The sequence below is a fragment of the Megalops cyprinoides genome, chromosome 7 (assembly GCF_013368585.1).
Source record: "Megalops cyprinoides isolate fMegCyp1 chromosome 7, fMegCyp1.pri, whole genome shotgun sequence".
Taxonomy (NCBI): Eukaryota; Metazoa; Chordata; class Actinopteri; order Elopiformes; family Megalopidae; genus Megalops; species Megalops cyprinoides.
The window spans coordinates 2,719,042-2,737,954 of NC_050589.1; the positions used below are offsets into that span (position 1 = coordinate 2,719,042).

The window sequence follows — 18,913 nt, forward strand, 5'->3', positions numbered from 1 at the left end:
AAGCACCAAAATACGTTTTTTTTTCAAAAAGACTATCAAATTTAGGTTTTTATAACTTTTTTCACATTATATCAAAAATTGCATTTGACTAAAAATGCTAAATTACCTTACTAAATTAGCACTCATTTTAAGCAGTTTGGCCCAACAGTATTTGGTTGGCTAGCATCTCTGAAAATCAGTTACATATGTATGCTGTGCTGAAATCTGACTGATTTTGGTGATGATTCTAATTCTAATTGTGCACATTGACACAGTGATGGAGATGAAAAACAGCGGCTGAGCAGGCGGTCAGACCGAAGAATCTCAGTGTTCTGTTGACTGTTGGTATGGTTTCATCTCCTCCTGTTCGGGTCACTCTGTTCTGTTCGTCTGGCCACAGAAAATGACCCGGCTCTCCCGACGGGCGCGTTCTGCCTCAAACACCAGCCTGTGACTCATTAGAGTCTCTTCCGGGCCTGAGCGAATCAAGGAAGGATCTCCACTCTGCACGCGCGCACACACACACACACACACACACACACAACACTGTGAATAACAGGGATAGGCTGGACAAGACTGCAGAAATGGAAACCATCCAGCCATTATGACGGTCAATATTTCAACCATGATTTAAGAAATGGCTTCAACTAAAGGTCCACCTTCTTCTGTTCCCTCAAATGGTTCCCCATGACAGAGAATTTTGGAGAAAGCAAGCACGGGTGTATGCACGTTTGTGTGTTGAATACTCACTGCAACAGCAGAGATGAAAGTGTCCACCAAGTGATAATCAGCCGCTCCATGGCCTCCCATGCCAAAGACCGCAGGCACCGCAGAATCCGCTGTGTGCTCCATGGCCTTTTGGGTGAGGAAGTCAAACACTCGAACCCCATCTCTGTCGTAGGAGAGCTCCCCCTGCAGGAACATTCAGGTACTTCATTACAAATTGAGTGAAATTAGCCAGGACCAGGTCAGGCTGTCATTATGTCACTTAGGAGCTTTTATTTGTTGGTGTATGATAACCTGTCTAAGGCTTGCTTTACTGTGTGGCACTACACTGGTAGCTTGTCACGTCAGGCTCCCCCTAGCAACACCACGCTCAGATCCAAAGCAAATGTTCTGCGATATGAACAACAATGAAATGCAAACACATTTAAAAATATGAGTACTGTTTAAGTATGTCAAAATCTACATGTTATAAGGGCAGAGGTAAATAGCAGCCTTACCACCATGTAGCCCTCTGCGGCTTGCTACCACATTAGTGGTTGCTGAGGTGAGTCACCCCCTCCACCCCATACATACAAACATATAGTCATTGAGGGCCACACGTGTTAATTCAATATTAATGATAACTGATTAATTGATAAATTATTATACATTATTATAAGATTATAATATTATATATTATATATATTATTATAATATTATTATAATTAAAGCCAACCTTGCTCCCATAGATGACGGTCTTGCGCTGACACAGCTGCTCTGTGAATGCCACCATGGTGAAGGCAGCAGTGAGACCCCCTTCGAACTCCATGTTCACAACCTGGGCAGTGGGAGTGGGCAGAGAGGGAGGGCAGGGAGGTAAGGTGCAGTGTGTGAGACATTGGGGGGGGGATCCCAGGTACCAGAATGAGGTATGAATGTGAGGTTCTGACATGCAGGACAAGATGGACTTTAACTCAGAGCAGTTACTGTGCATCCCTGCACACCTGTGGCCGAGCGCTGGGGACAGCTGTCTTTCCCTCACCTCACCTGGTTGGAGCAGACGTCATTGTCACACTGGTAGACGCAGCGGCCGTAGGGACCCGTGCGCAGGGAGTGCGTCACTGACTCGATGTCAGGGACAGAGTTGGAGCACACTACCGACACCGGCCAGCCCACCCAACCCTGTCACACACAGGGCAGAGTCAACACACCTTCACCTTAACAAATGATACCGCTTTAACGCCAGATGGAACTAAAATGTCAGTGATGTCAGTGGGGTAAACAGGTTGGAAAAATGTATGTACACCTGTGTGCTTTGTGTAATTAATGAATCCATTCAATATGAACTTTTACAGATACAGGTAAGCACACCTTTCCCTGTACACAACAGCCCACTGGAAACAAAGACTCTAGGAAAGGCTTTAATCTCCGGGTAAAAAAAAAAGTGAGAGAAAGAGGTAGAGAGAGAGAGGAAGAGAGAGAGTGTTTGTCTAGCTAGAAACTGCCACTTTCTGTTCCTCAGAAATAAAATCCTATATTTGGAAAGTAAAGAGGAAATCCATTATTTCTTCTTAAATCTACCACAATCTGGCTTCTGGAGTGACTGTGTGGACCTGCTCGGCTAAAAGGTGCTCCTGTCCACAGCTGCAATAAGAAACTGAAATACAGGCTATTCTGCACCTTTATGTGTAAATGACTGAAGCAGCTGGCAAAGAACATTCCGAGGCCATAAAGCTGGAGCCTCTCCATGTAGTTAGAAATGTGAAAAATCTGGCCTTTTTTCCAATTCGACAGCGGCATGTAATTTGTCTTGTACTGCACATATTGTTCTAGAAATATTCCACAGGGACAAATCACACACTCTCAGCAGAACATTAATAATGACAAAAAGGGTATTTTGTCAATTTAGGCTGTAATGTGGAATGAATCTACTAGAATGAGGGCTTTGGTCTTACAGGGCCTCTCTGTCTCATTACTCGTAAAAATTTCTTTTCTTGCTCCATATTTAATTCCATTCTGCCTGGCCTCTCCTGGTCTTCCGAGTTATAACAAAATCCTCTCTCTCACTTTCAGCTCTGTCCATTTCCTCTGCTTGCCTTAATTGATAAGAAATGATGTTTTTTCAGAGGTTAACAGAAAAAGAAGATATGCTGTACTACATAAATGTTGGCATTAAAGGTTAATTCCTTAATTATACCCATTAAAACCAGGTGCAAAGTACAAGTTAAGTTCTCACCACAACATCCAATCTATTCAGTCTACATGTAAATTCAAAAAACTGTATGAAAAAGATATGCATCACAAACTTCCCTCCGATCTTAAAAAACTAAAATTGTGTGAATATGCATCTGAACACCTGGTAAATTTATATGTAAAAGTGAGTAACCTTTTTTACTCTGTCCAGGTAGATCTTGCATGCAGAGTATGGACAGGCTCCCTCTACTGGACAGTCTAAGCAGCGCTCTGCAGCTCCTGGGGGCTATGGGAGAAAAGTCTATATAACCACTAACAGCCTTTTACATGTCACACATTAGCTGACATCTATCTCTGACACCGAAAAGAAGGAGAGTGTGCTCTTGAAGTTACAGATTAACCAGCGTAACTGTGACTAACGCAATGACTAAACCCTCTGCCAAGGGTGACATATTGCCATCTTTGGGATGAAAGCCAACTGACCTTGTGTTCTTTGGTGAAGTGGCTCAGGGAGCCAAATGACGAGACCTTTATGCACCTGTGAAAAACATACTCATTTGTTTTCTGAATCAGTAACGAGCTTCCAGAATAGACACCCCCATTCCTGTCATAATAAGATAACTGGAACTGTACTTATTAGTCACTGTTTATTGCACTAGTTACATTGCCAAAGAGCCAAGGAACTCCCGGAAGCATCAGCAGTCTGTACCTGCGACCACCTGCCCAGTGATGAATGAGGTCCAGATCGTGGCAGGACTTGGCCAAAAGGGCGAATGAACTCTCTGCTTCATTCCGCCAATTCCCTCGAACAAAAGAGTGAGCAAAATGATAAAATCCCACCTGCAAAACAAGAGAGGGAGAGGGACGCTGGAACTATACTAATAATAAAGCACTTTACAGTGCAGGGGGAAACTCACCTCAACCATCACTGATCTGTAGCACCCACCTGGGTGATTCACAAGAGCTATTTTGCACCATAACGCTCACAACACATTAAGTAAGGTGGAGAGGGAGGGAATTATTAAGCCAATTAAACTGAGGGATGATTTAATGGCCAGATGGAAAAAGCCAGGTTGGGAATTTACTCTTTGCGCAAAATGCTATAGGATATTTAACGACCAGAGAGAGTCAGGACTCAGTTTAACCTCTCATCCAAAAGACAGCTTCTCCCACGGCACAGTGTCCCCATCACTGCACTGAAGCATTGGCCTCCTGGTCGGTCAAGAGGGAAGACTGCCCTCTATTGGATCACCAATATCACTGGAAAAATGATTGCCTTGAAGTGCTTTTAATATGGCAGAGGTGAGCTGTAGGACCAGGACCTGCACCAGGACCAGAGCCAAGCACTAGGGCCAAAGAAGCCTCAACCCAGTCTGGATATCAGGACCTTGTCCTGGAACGTTTGCTTGAGTTGCAAAATAAATAGTTGAATAGCTGTGCACAGCTTCTACCATCGCCATCTCTTCAGAGGTTTGAGTGCTTTGGCCCATAACATACCGGTTCCAAGTGCTGAATGTGGATCACATCCCCTATCGCTCCCCTGTCAATCAGCTCCTGTAGGAACACAATGATGGTCTGAGCAACAGTACACACAATGGTAATACAATCACAATGTATACTGAACTCAGAGTATACTTCATGGATTACTTACAGCATCACAGAACTAGATGGCTCCTATTTTACTTATTTACTTTTAACTTTACTTATAGTTTTAGTAAAGCTGAACTTCCCAGCACAGTAGTCTTTAAGCACTTGGGGGCTTTTGTGCTTATCACTGCGCATTATTCTCTTTGTGTTGGTGAACAGTAAGACAACATGGAAGGGGAAGGCAGGGGTTTACTTTAATCTTGTGGATGGTGGGGTCGTATCGGAGCACATGGCACACCGTCAGCATCACAGAGTTCTGAACGCAAGCCGCCACAATTTCTGCACAGTCTTCAGCAGTCACCTGAAACATGCCAACAAATACACGCATGCACGTGTTTACATTTAAACTGTAAACTCACAGAGATACGCATGCCCACACAAATATGCACACAGACACCCACACAAGCTGCCCACTCAAACACACCTACACCCACATATAAACACACACACCTAAAAATGAACATACTCACACAGGAACACAACTATTTCCAAACACAAACATTAATCATTGTTTCCCACAGTCGCATGATAGCTGCTTTATGGATGGCACAAATGGTTCAGCATCTTTACAGCTACTTGCCTAACCCTATTGAAGATACTGTTGATAAGCTGCTCTTGGCAAGAATATTTTCCTAATGAATAAATGTAAATGTAGGAGGATCGGCAGACCATCTACACAGAGGCCCTGAAAAGACCACCACAAGTTGCTTTAGTGTCACCCCACTGTAAGCTTCTCATATCCAATCAGAGATAATAGTGATCTCAATGGCAGGCAGGGGAAAAGTGTCACACCAGCACAGCTTCCCAGGGTGCAGCTATCCAACATCATCACTCAGTACTCACGGCCATTGGCTTCTCCAGCAGGATATGGTAGCCCCGCTTTGCCAGCGCCACCGCGGGGTCCTGCAAAAACACCACCACACTCACGTTCGTGGAACAGCACTCAAGAACAGAGCCCTCTGAAGAGGGCCAGGCATGCAAGCCCCTGTCCTCAGTGCAGAACCAAAGAGGTTATTTTCCGAAGGATGCCGACATCACGAAGAAGATGTTTTTGACCTCCAAATGTAAAGCACTCCTCTGGGCTTCACACACATTAACAACATATTGCAGAAAAGAGGAGGAATGGTGCCCTCTTCTGGATTTACCTTATGCAGCCGGTCAGGAGTGCAGACAAACACCGCATCTGCAAACCTCTCCCTTTCTGCAACACAGCGCCAGTCTGAGGCAAAACAAGGCAATTACTCAGCTAAATTTTAGTTGAAACACTTTGTCAGAGGGACAAGTTACGGTTTGGACTCACATGGTGCAATTACCTTCACACACGTTCTCCTCTACTATGTGGTGCTCTTTCTGTAGTTTTTGACGGGCAAAGATCCTGGGATCTGCCACCCCAACAACCTGTGTAATTAGTCACCAACATATATTACACAGCAAAATGTTTCAAACACTTTTTAAATATGTGAGGATCGCAGTTCAACATCCATTGAGATATGCTCTCCTGCCTGTGTTTGCTCAGTCTTTTGTGCCTGCATAAGTACAGTTGCCAAATATCGAAACCAGTGACCACATTACAGAATGGCCATGTGACTGCTAGTATAACTTCTTTCAGAGCTCATTGCAGCTCAGCATATAACTGCAAATGGTCTTGGCTGGAAAGCAAACCGGAAGAAAAACCAGATTAGTGTGGGAAGTGGTGTTTACGGACCAGCAGGCACTCTTCTGTTTTGGCCAAGTAGAAACCAAGCCAGATCGTAATGATGGGGCCCAAAATCAAGTATCTTTGTTCATCTTTGCATTAAAGGCTTCACATAGCCTAACCGCAAGTCATTATTAAGTCCAAACTTTAAAACTGTTGGAATCAATAGGGTCAAATTTATCTACAGTTTTAAAAAATGATTAACTTGCATTGACTAAAAATGAATCAAATGCCATCTTTACACCCAATGCAGTTCCTCTCTTGCAGCTGTATTAACAAATTGAAATTTGTATTACTAGTTGGTTGTTAGGAGCAGTATATTACGAGACGTTCAGAAGCTATCTTACCCGCATACGGTCAGGATGGAGGGTGGCAAAGTGCGCGTAGGTCTCTCCACGGTTCCCAGCTCCCACCACGATGACCTTCACAGGTGACGCCATGGTGACAAGTCCCTAATGACGGGAACACAGGATAAACCGTTAGCAGGTTGTGACAGTAGACTAGCTAAGCTTCACCACCCTGACAAAGTTCTGGAACAGTGGACCTGCGTGAGAGTACCACCACTCCGTTCATCCCCATCTTTGGTCGGTAACGCCCTGCAGTTCTAGGAAAAATCAATGAGTTACAGTCACATATTGTTGAAGTTCAGAGTCTTACATTTTCATGATAAACAGCTTGCTTCAACTGCAAAGGTCAGATCTTGCTTTTGATGGTTTGTAATGCCAAAGCAAAACTATTAATGCCTGTTTTTTTCAAGAAAACAAGAAAAAAGGGGGACAATTTTATGCTGTCTTACTTTTCATATCTTGTGCTATTAGGTTATAATGTTATGTGCAACAATAGCCCTGTCTGTCTGCTCCAATAGAGTAAAAACCACAACAGGGCTTCGGTTTAGGTTTACCTTCAGATTTACTACAAAATCACTCAACCTAGCAAAGCACATGAGGCATCTGGTCTTAGGCACAATACTGTTTCATACAAGGATACAAGCACCCCACAGTGCTTCACAATGGAAAAAAAAAAACAGAGATAGCTAACGAGACTGGCAGCAATTTTTAAAGGTTAATTCATTCAGGCCCATAGTATTCTCTCCACGACGGTAAGGTTCACCATAGGTCGAGATCCTTGGGTTCATGCGTCGTAGGAGGTGTTTTGCCGCTAGGGGCGCTATGTAGCACTGTATTCCCACTTCCTTGAAGCGGTGAGCCTTCATGTGACTGACGTGGAAGAAATCCGAATAGATTTTCAATCATGAATCATGAATTTCGCCTTTCATATTTTAGCACAGGTCCACGGAGTACTCCTCTGACATTGGAAAGGTGTAGTCATGTACCTACCCTAATCAGTTATCGAGATAACCGAAGAAAAAGGTCTTTACCGGTCAGATTGCTAGCTGTTTAGCTCGCTAGCTTTCTGGCGAGCTATCTCTTATCTAGTCGTCATAATCGAAATAGACTAAACAAATACTGTGTTGGACGTAATTTGAAACTGGGAAAACCCGATTGCATTCTTACATGTATCTGATACGCTTACCCCTCTTCCAGCTGATCTTTCGCCTCTCTGTTGCGCTTCCAAACGCGCATGTCACTGAATACCCGGCAAACGGACTGGAATCGTATGGATGCGCTAGAGTTTAATTAGATGCTGTTCGCTCAGTAGGCGGCGCAGGCGAGACACGCGAAGATAGGAAAATGTCAAGTTAACCTTGAACCTGAAAATGAGTGTCAGAATTTTAAAATCTAGTGAACTAGCTGGGTATTATCATTCGTCCAACATGTTTGTTATGGCCAACATTATTTTTTTCTCGGTAACTGGTTAGGTGTTGATTAACGGCGAGTAGTTAACTACTTGGTCACTTTGGTAACCAGTCTACAGCTTTGGATTTACCTAGTGGTTAGCAAGCTGCTGAAAGTTCTTTTCACCATAGCCAGTTCACTGGCCAGAATCACGGCCGTTGTTATTATTAAGATAATTGTTATTGTCATTGTTATTAGATGAATGACACTTTGCAGGGACTTTTCATTTCAGCTCTGAATTGCGTGCTGCCAAGAATGCTGAACAACAGGAAAACACTAGAGCTTGTTTTTGAAAATGTAACTGCTCTTGTCCATGTGATGCTGCTAAAAAGAGAGCCCCCATGACTGACTTTTGGGGGTTATTCTTTTTTTTTTTTTTTTTGCTTTATTTTGTTCCTTGAGCAAAGAGTTAGGGGATTTAGTTTCAGAAGGGAAATCTGGAAGTAGGTTCTTTCCCTTTCGCTTCTCCCGACAGACTTATGTTGAAACCGTTTAAGGCTTATACTGCCTATAACAACCCTTCAGTCCTAATGAGGTGAGCACGTTCTGCTGAGACAACAATTAATTGTTTCACTTGAGATGCAGTAATATCTTGTCCTCTACAATACAACCAATGCCTGTCTAATAAATATCAACTGACATTAATTTCAGTAGGAAACTACTTCTTTCTGATGTATCTATTTATTGGACTGTGAAATATATTGGGAAATACAGTATTTCAGTTAGCTGGCATGGTAATCATGTAGCCACTAGATGGCACTGTGGTATCATACTAAGTGGCCCCATTGTGGCACACTGGTAACCAGTGGCAGTGTACATTTTCATGGGTAGGTGGATTGCTGTTCAATAAGGACAGTAAATACAAAACATATCTGGCAAAAATAAAGTAATATATCAGGGGAAAAAAAAACAGAAAGAGACATCAAGAAATTTGGAACCTGAATTTTCACGGGTGGTTTGTTGAATCTGACCGCTGTCTGTTTCTCTTTCAAGTGTGTGTCTCACTGACTCTCTCCTTACCTGTTCCTCAGGCAGTGACATACTATCGGAACCAATGTGCAACTACGAGACCTCTGGTAATGGTGACTAAACTGTCCCCCGCTGTTAATAATTATTTATGTGGTCATTTGGCAAGAACTATAATGCTCTTATGGTAAGTGAAAAATAAGATGAACAGGGGGACTGTTCAGAAAGAAAGAAACTGCTATTTATCCATGGTACCATGCCTTAATTTTTTTTGTACCAGCTTTTCTGATTTGCAATTAATTCCACGCCTTTGCTGAGTACATCCTTTATATTTACAGTTTTGTTTTATGTTGGTAGTCACTTATAAGCACTCAAGTCTTCTGAAATATATGGGATATTGTTTATTTTGGGGGAACAGTGGAATTCAGAAATGTCCAAAATCTAGGGTGCCTTCTCCTTTTGACTTCCAAACTGCCATCTAACACTGTGTCCATTTCTGACGTATTTATAACTTCACTTTCTCTGCTGAGTGCTTGAGTAAAATGAAGGTAAAATGCCTGTAGCTGAGAGAGAAAAAAAAACATGCCTCATCAGTAGAAATGGGGACACTGTTCTGTATGAGGTGTCTACTCTTACTCTATTCTACTAGGTGTTCTGTCATTCTCAGAACAAGAGGACACAGCTGGAAAAGGTAGTTGATGGTATGAGGTATTAGTTTTACCCACAGAGTCATTAATGCAGGGTGGTTTAATAGCATTTTTATTATGAGCAGAGACCCTTACAGTGCTCACCACCAGGCCTGACACAGTGCCAGATACACTTAGACTATATGCAAAATTATGAGCCTGGTTGAGCTGAATGGCCTGTTCTCATCATTAAGCCTCTTATGTTTTTTCCTACACTGAAGTCTTGACTCACAGTGGTCCTAAAGATCCCTTGGCACACATTGAAAGACTAGGGGTCAAATTCCCAAGTTGGCTCTTTCAGATATATTCCCCTGATCATCCCCCGTAAATTTCATTGGCTACCAAGTGCCTTGCATTTTCTACCTGTATTTTTTCTCCAACATGTTGCAGTTATTGCTTCTTTCTTTTCTGTGAATGAAGAAAATGTTATATCATTATACAGACAGAGGAGAAGGGCTGAAACCTTGCAGCAACAGTAAGAGAGAGAAAAAAAAACAATCAACTCACTGTTTTCCAGTTCTAGTCTTCCAATTCTTACAACTATAGTTTTCTAGTTTTCTGTTGTTTTCCAGTTCCTATAAACACACATGGTTTTGCTTTATTCTTGTCCAACAGTCATTCATCTTTGCACAGTCAGAATAGCTGTTAGCGTTGAGTGTATTTGATGCTAAATGTAGGTCAAAAGTACAGAGACATGCACAGCTAAAAATGTTCAGTTTCTACATGATTGGCCTGCAAGATTGATGGCACCAGAGGAGCCTAGTAAGCTGTAGGTTTATTTATTCAGATTTCAGTACAATGGCTTTTTTTCTTAAGCATGTTAATTGCGTCATCATGGTTTTTTTTTTTTTTTTTTGTTCCTTCACTGTACTGTTGTTTTTCTCAGACTGGGTCACATGGAGTCTTTGGTACGTTTAAAAATACACCAGAAAAGCAAAATAAATGACACAGTCCCCACCCCTCACCCACACGGGGATTTTGTTGTTGTTGTTTTATTTTTCAGGGTTCATGGTTCACTACTCACTTGCAAAATGATTAAAAAAATGTTTTTGAGCTTTTTGTTCAAGATAAATTCTTCTGTCAATCAAACAATCAATCAATTACATTTATTGCAATTTATTCTATGTAATATTCATAACAAAAGAATTACCACACAGACGCCCTTATTAAAGGTTGTCTAAACAATCATATGCATTTCACACCTGAGGTGCACTGTAGTTGTGTCTGTTTATAGCTGTAAGCATTTGCATTTCCTGTGGTAACCACAAGGTTGAAATGAGTCAGGTATTCAGGTCATTTATTTTTCCTATTGTTACCTGTATGCATGATCCACCGCTGCACACACACATACACACACACACACACACACACAGTCATCTTCAGCTCAGTAGATGACACATTTTGCAATCAACAGTTGCTCTCCTATTTATTTCTGGTAACTCAGATGAGACCACTGTTTTCTCTATCCAAACACAGTCAGGTCCCTATTTTTGTGCAGGTTACAGTTAGTGACTTATAAACAGAAAAACATATCCTGTCTTACTCTTAAGAGTTGAAAAAACTCCCGGTGGTACAGGAATATATGTTTTTTCTCTTCAGAGTTTTTGAACACTGATCAATGGGGAGACAATCCCCCAAGTGAAGATGCAAAAAAAAAATCTGAAACCAGAATCTCTTATCTGATAATCTTATGGGATTTATGATATATGTGTCTAGACATGAGTATGGCAGCTGGCTGAATAACTTTACAAATGATTTGTATCAAGAGAGTAGAAACAATATACTAACCTGTGTTGACGAATGAGTTCCTGTCATGGGCTACAGCACATCCAGCTGTGTGTGTGTGTGTGTGTGTGTGTGTGTGTGTGTGTGTGTGTGTGCACGCGCCTCTGTGCCCAGTTTGTCTGTAAACAGGGTGTCACTCAGACACCCATATCTGAGTCTGGATCTCCCAGATGGGTCTCCCACAGCCCCTTCCCTCCAGTGACCTGCCCAGGGGTGAGCAGGGATATTGTTCTGTTCTCTCCCTCAGGAAGAGAGTTTTTCCCGCGATGCAGCTGCTCCAGCTCACTGGTCACTCCCAGGTGACAACACCCCCCCCCCACCCTGGTATTATTCACTGGGGACCTCTCTCTTGCAACAGTTAACACTACAATGCTGAGCTTAGTTTGTGTGTATCATCTATGGCGTGGCCCCTCACCCTAGTGTTTGTTGAATGCGGTGTCTGGTGATAATATGAAACAGTTTTAATCATGTTATGGATGACTTTTGTATCATGTTATGGATGACTTTTGTATCTACACTACTGTTCTGTGTCATCTCCACTGTATGAACCACTCTAGGTAGGAACATCTAAATATGAATGAATGAAGCAGGGCCCATCGCAGAGATGTCTGGTACAGTATGTCCGAATCAAATTTGTCAACCCAGAGATTTGGCACCTTACTTTGAAACATCACTTGGCAGAGAAAGATGCTGGAAAAAATAATGTGTCTGCCCATATGTGTCAGAAGACACCAGGAAGTCATGCTTTTTTTAGGACTGAATGGTACAGCACAATGTTTTGCTTTTATAAATGATGGTGTTCAGGAGTTTATGTCCTTAATAGCAGTGTGAGAAAGTAGTGCTTAGTTTCCAGTTTTCAATGTCCAAAATCATAGTTTCAGTGCTACTACTTTAATCATTGTTTTAGTCTAAATTACCTGTTTTTTACAGTGGGTTTCTTAGGTCGTAGGATTACAATTATACCAATATTTTATAGCAGCATTATTGAAGTATGTAACTGTAACATGTTACGTCTTATAAATTAACTAAAATATAATTATTTTTCAGTTTTGAATGGAACTATGAATAACTAAAACTAGGGTTTGATGGTGTCCAATGTTTAAAATGGTGTAAAAGAACATGGTTCAGGTTTGAAAATGTGTTCTGATATAAACAATGCACACCTTTCTATCTCCAAAAAACCCTAAAAGAACACCCTGAACCTAACTCTGCAGTTATTTAAAAACAAGACCTTCACCTCTATTGTACTGATAGGACCTCTGCTGGTTCTTCTGCAGCACCTAACTAGCAGCGACACCCTAGCCATTTCCCCACTATAGCTTTATTTAGATCGTGTAGGATGTCTTTGGTTTCACATGTCGAGAAATGCACAGAGGGTTGCAAACAGATTAGAACAGGTAGGTTTTCCCCTGCAGACGCTCATGGGTGTTTCTCAGCTTGCAGACTTTGTTAATTACAGTTTATTGCTCCGTACCAGCCTTTCGATGGTTAATTAACAATGTCAGTTTCGTGGTTGTATTGAGGTCACATTGTTTCCGAATACATTTACATTTGAAAACAAGTTGCAATAACAAATTGACCTGTCTTGATCTACTCACCTTTTGATAAAACAGTGGTACAAAATCATTTCCTTTTTTTCATTCAAGCTATATGTTATGACATTGTGGATGATGCTTGAAATATAGGGCAGGCTCTCTGATGGACATTTTGGGAAAGTAAAAAATCCAAAAGGCTTCAGGGGTTTAATTGTCCCCTTTACATTATAGACTACCCAGTTGTAAATATAATCATTTCTAGCCTCAAATAGTTTTAGCTCAAATAGTTTTACTAATAGCATACTGCAGTTAATCAGATGTTTGCTCTGGCCCTACCAGTGCAAACTTCAGTACAATGCATCACATGGCATGTCATGAATGGTTTTAATTGAACACTGCCTCTAGTAAGTGAACTTAAATGTAAAACCTCTACAGATGTTCAAACCAGAAATGCTGCCATGCTTCCATCATCACACAAGCAATAAATGTATATATTATAGGCAAGGGCAGCTGGAATGCAGCTTTTGCCAGGGAATCTTATTACCTCGAAGGTTTACAGTAGCTTACGACCCCTTAATGAGCACATAAACTTCTCATTTTGCCAAAGCTCAGCTAATGCAGGTACAGTATGTCCCATTTCCCTGCGTGGTCCCCGCCGTGTCAGAGAGCGGTAATGGCTGCTAATGTGAAGGCAGCAGGTGGGTATTTGTGGTTAATGAGGACTGATGGCACATCAGCGGTAATTAGCAGAGCCACGCTAACTCTGATGAAGGCATGACAAGGCTGCTCTCGCAGGGTGCACTGATGCCAGCACAGACAGCCGGAGGAGAAACCAGCCTGGCACCCGGTCTTGGCTCTCTGACCCGACTCTCGCTCCCTTTGCTCTACTGTCCACACACACACACACACACACGTACACACACACACACACACGTACACACTCTTTCTTTTCTTCTTTTCGCTCCAACAATGGCCTGCTCTGTGTTTCATTTGTCACCATGGTTTTCTGCTCTGCTTTGATGTTTTCTTGCCACATGCAGGTCATTAGACCTTGGCTTTGAAGACCTGAATCAAAACGTTGGGATTTTGAATTAACGCACAGTGTGTGCTGAGCTTATAAACATAAGAAATCAATATAAACTTGCATTGAAAGGATAATCAGGCCTCTTTGTTGTAAATTTTACCTGCCTCCCCTCACCAATGCTGAACAGGTCACATTCATTTAGCAACCTACTGTTTTTATGCCTACACACCCTCCTGCTTCTAAAGCTCCTTTGTAAGGCACCCGGGAGCCCTCCCGGCCCTGTCCTGCTGTTTCTCAGCACTCCACCGGATGAGTATCAATGCTGACATCCTTAAATTCCTGCTTAAAAGGAGTGCATGAGCCACCGCCGCAGTGGCGACCGCGCGGACACGGACGCGGCAGGGAGTGTGTAATTGGATTGTCAGGGCCGCGGCAGCCAGCTGAGCGGATCCACACCTGATGGAGGCTGCCCTGATCATCCTCCCCCATCCCCCCCCCCATCCCCCCCCCCACACCGTCCACGGCAGACGAGCAGTCTACTGGGGAAGGGGATGAGCAGGCTGTTTCAGCTTTGTACTGCAGCTGCATTACACCATGCTGACTTTCATAGCGAGGGCTGTCAGTTTTACTCTACCCTATACACTACCCTCACCTCTTCGTATAAGGGTTGCTGACAGGATGAAAGGTTGACTTGAAGGGGGCGCTACACCCAGTGAGGAGACAGGTGGTTTGAATGGAGTCTGGGTGACCTTGACGAGCAGAGAAGAGCCCTCACACCCCCTCACCATAGCCTACATTCGGGTCATTTGTCGCCATGGTTTCCTGCTCCACTTTGATGTTACCAGGAAAAAAGATACATGGAGGTCATTAGTTTGTGGCTTTGAGGAACGGGATCAAAATATCTTGAATTGAGGCTCAGCAAAGGTCAGATGTGTTTGTACTGTGTTTGTGTAAATGCAAGAAATCAGCACAAACTATTGATGTGGAGGCTGATCAAGAAGACTCCTTTGTTGTTTTCTCTATCTCTCCTAACCAATGCTGAACAGGACAAATTAGTTTTGTGCCATGGCTTCATCAGTCGTATCCAATTTTGCTAAGTGGAGCACTGTGGAAAAGTGAGGCAGAACTTGTTGAACGTGCACATATAGCAACACATTCATCACTCAATTTCACTGCAACTCCCATTCTGCTATTTTATATCGCCTGTCATTATGGCAAAACATTCCTTAATGAGGATGCCTTTTTAAACACAACTTTAAATATCACTTTCAGGTGATCAGACTATAATCACAACAAAATAGTCCTCATATAGATTCCCCTCAGTGAATTACAAAAATCATCAACAGCAAAACAGGTAGAGAGAAACAGGTACAAGAAACCTCTACAGGAAACCCTATACCTGATAATGTGTAATAGAATATTTAACCTTATGTGCATCTGAAGGTGCTTTGCAATGCTGGTTGCCAACTCATCTTAACCACCACCATTCTGTGGCCTCCATCTGGGTGATGCAAGGTATCCATTTTGCCCCAGAGGACTCGTCAGCTGAGGTGGAGTGAGAATGAGTTTTATTTCGCCAATTAAACTGGATGGATGATTAGATTTAGAACTTAGAATTTTGTCTAGACGCAGAGGAACCCCTCCTGCTATTTGTGAAAATCTTTACGGACCTCACTGCATCATGAACTCGGTTTAACAGCTCAAACAAAACACAGGGTCTGTGTCCCTGTCTCTGTCACCGTGTGAGCCACAACTGGCCAATCAACACCACTTCCTGGTTTTTCCAAGAGGTCTCCCATCCAGGATCTAACCTAGACCAAGCCCCTCTTAGTTTCAGCCATCAGGCAGGAAACAGTTACAGGGTGGTATTGCAGTTGGCAGTTGCAAGGACTACAGATTTGCAGTTAATTAGCAGCTCACACTATAAGAAGCAAGGGGTTTGAAAAGCTAGCAGAGGAAGAGAAAGGTTTCAGGATATGGATGGATGCTATGAACAGACCATTTGAAAGTGGCAGAACTGGTTTAGGAGACCATTACCACTGCCAATAACAGACAAGCCACACAACACTCTTTACACAAATACAACTGTAATACTAGGACACAAAGAGAAAGGCAAGAATGACACAGCCATGGCCTACAACCTGATTACAGATTACACACCTGGTATTAGCTGGTTGTTTTTTTTTACATCTACATTGTAAGTTATTTTTCTTTGAATGTTTATAGCACCTAACCAGTTCAATCTGTATACAGAAAATATCAAAATATTTTAAATATAAGCATTAGAAAAATGGCACAATATACAGGATGTATTTGCAGGGTGTGTGTGGAGTGAGTTGCTTTCTTGCTTCTAATAGAGAAGATTTTAACAGAAGGCCTGGGCAAAACTACTATGCTCCTTTGGGGGCCTCTATTCATTGAATTCTCATGTAAATGACAATACAGACAAGTAGAGTTCTTTAAACAGACATAGCTTTTCATACCTTTAATTGCAGAACACAAGGTACACAATGATTTAAAAAAAAGCAAAAGCCAATTTGACAAAGCAATCTCATGTCATTATTCAATTATACCAATAATAATAATAATAGAAAGCATAATCTGGTAGTTATAATTGTAATATAATTCTACAATTATCACAGTAATAACATTGTTGAAAGATTTACATTGCTTTATCTGTAAACAATCAATGGGCAGAGCGGTTGGCCAGGAGCACTCGGTGGTAATAAAGAGAATCGCGTTAGACGCTGGATGAAACAGAAAGCTTTGTGTCTCTCTGGGGTGCTTTGTAATGGTCAGCACAAATGACAGAGACCAAGCGAGGCAGTATATTTTTATATAAACGCCACAAATGTATTATCTGCACAAAGCATCTGTCAAAAGTACAATTGACAACTAAAGGTCATAACAGAGGGCCAGGGAAAAAAACTCAATGATTATTGAGTAGGTGTTTCGGACACTGACTGTAATTTGCCTCCTCGTGAATGTTATGATTTTATTCCTGATGTCACGGCTAAACTTGGTCAGCTCTCTGCGATCTCATCGTTGCCATCGCTGTGTGTTTAGAAGCCCCATAGGCTGTTAGCCTGAGCAGGCTGCTGTACGTTCCACTTGAACTCACAAACACCGACTGGAGTGCAGCCCTGGCATCTCATCTATTATCACCGAGAACAACGGACAGCTTTCCCTCTGCCCGGGGAAGATAAAGCGCGCTGGTCACAGGAGGATACGCACATTCATTTGTTCTGTACAGTTTATTGAGAGCCGCGAGGACAGAGAGGATCAGGTTCTGAAGGAGGCTTCACCCTTTCACTCAGACATAACAGGCTTTGTTGCGGCATCGCTGCCGCGATGGGAAAATACTCGTGAGACCGAGATTGCTCAGATGAAGGCCTCCCGGTCGTAAACGTGACTAGATCTAGGGCTTTAAAGGACATGTGGTGTTTTAACCATAGTCACTACTGTCATGTTTGGCTGAAGAACTATAGTAGCTCTTGGGTGAAGCATTCTCTGACCTCTGCTGCCTTGCAGACTCGGAGTAAGCACTAATAAAGTCCCAGTATCCTCACATGTGCTTAACAGTAAAAGCCATTATCACAGGTAAACAGGTAGAGGGGAAAATACAACTTAAAAAGGAGAGAGAGAAAGAGGTAGAGCGAGGGCGAGAGAGGAAGAGAAAGCATGCGTGTACATTCAATTAGCTGGAGTCTCTGTAATGAGAGATAACAGTCTGGTTCAAAGCTTGAAAGCAAACTGGAGTTTTCATTTTCGGAGTCTGCACCTTTCTTTTTAACTTAGTATTTATTTGCCCTGCAGCTCCTCAAACCCTGCCTTTGTTGTGGAATTCTCCTTGCTAAATCATTCCAACTCTGTTCTGTCTTTCTTCCGTTCACCTTGCATTTACTTGTGATTTATGATAAAATACTCTGCATTTATTCAAAATACTGACATTTGTTGATACTTTCATGAAAGTAATCTCACACATTTATTGTTTAATAACTTGTGAAACTACATATTTTGATATATTCCACAATATATTGATATATTCCACAAGACATACACTACTTTTTAATAGGAAATTATTAATTGTTTTTGTCTGCAAAATCCAGGCGGTATAGCAAGACATTGTTTGTTAAACAGCTAACAAGATATTGTTGTTAATTACAGCACTGAGAGAAAAAATGCATCAACAGAATAATTTAGAGAAGCCAAAAAGAGCTATGTGCTCCTGTTTACAACTGTGTCACAGTAGTGAATGGCACCACTACAGGTAGGCAAAATTCATTTGCAGTCCTCTGGTATGCTCATTTCGACTGGGTCCGTGCACTCAACCTGCCTTTTAGAAATGAGGTACTTGGATCAAAGTGTTGCTGTTTTTTTCTCTTCTTTTCTATTGGGGGGCATTCCATTTATATTGCCTCTTTGTGCAGGAATACATTTTGTTTCAGTGCATTTATTAAATTGCTGCCTGAACTAAGAAATGTTTTAAAACTTTGTTCTTTGTTTAAAAAGCATGCTAAACCAGCTCTAAAGTTTAATTGTGAATTCTAGCTTCCACGATTTCCTCTCATTTAACAAAATGGGACTGAAACCTCTGTCAGAGGATCATGAAGATATGAGCAGCTGAAAGCTACCCTTCCATCACTGTGTGTCCATGGCCAGCCATCAAGAAGCAGTTTCAGTTCGGTCTTATTTTAACGAGATCTAAACTGCGTGATGATTCCAGACACGCAATGCAACCTAATACACTCATCTCAGCCCAGCCGTGCATCGTGAATTGTGATGAGCACTGCCGTTAGTCTGAATGGACGGAGCGGTTAGCGGGTTCGTTATGCGATATTAGAGGCTGGGTGCTGAGGCTCTCGCAGAGCAGAGAGAAAGGGGGGGGGGTCCGTTTCAGC

The 18,913-nt window shown here is 42.2% G+C and overlaps 1 protein-coding gene across 1 annotated transcript; it reads right to left on the bottom strand.

Moving 5' to 3' along the window:
* Window positions 1-340: 340 nt before the first annotated feature.
* zgc:154075 (uncharacterized protein LOC556929 homolog) lies at window positions 341-7,761 on the bottom strand. The gene is made up of 14 exons (XM_036533866.1): window positions 7,735-7,761; window positions 6,568-6,672; window positions 5,838-5,922; window positions 5,670-5,743; window positions 5,368-5,427; window positions 4,718-4,825; window positions 4,375-4,431; window positions 3,587-3,717; window positions 3,361-3,415; window positions 3,071-3,163; window positions 1,732-1,866; window positions 1,421-1,522; window positions 730-891; window positions 341-483 (listed from the first exon to the last, which is right to left on the bottom strand). Exons 2-14 carry the CDS (start codon window positions 6,658-6,660, stop codon window positions 352-354), a joined length of 1,287 nt encoding a protein of 428 aa, XP_036389759.1. The 5' UTR covers window positions 6,661-6,672; window positions 7,735-7,761; the 3' UTR covers window positions 341-351.
* Window positions 7,762-18,913: the final 11,152 nt, after the last annotated feature.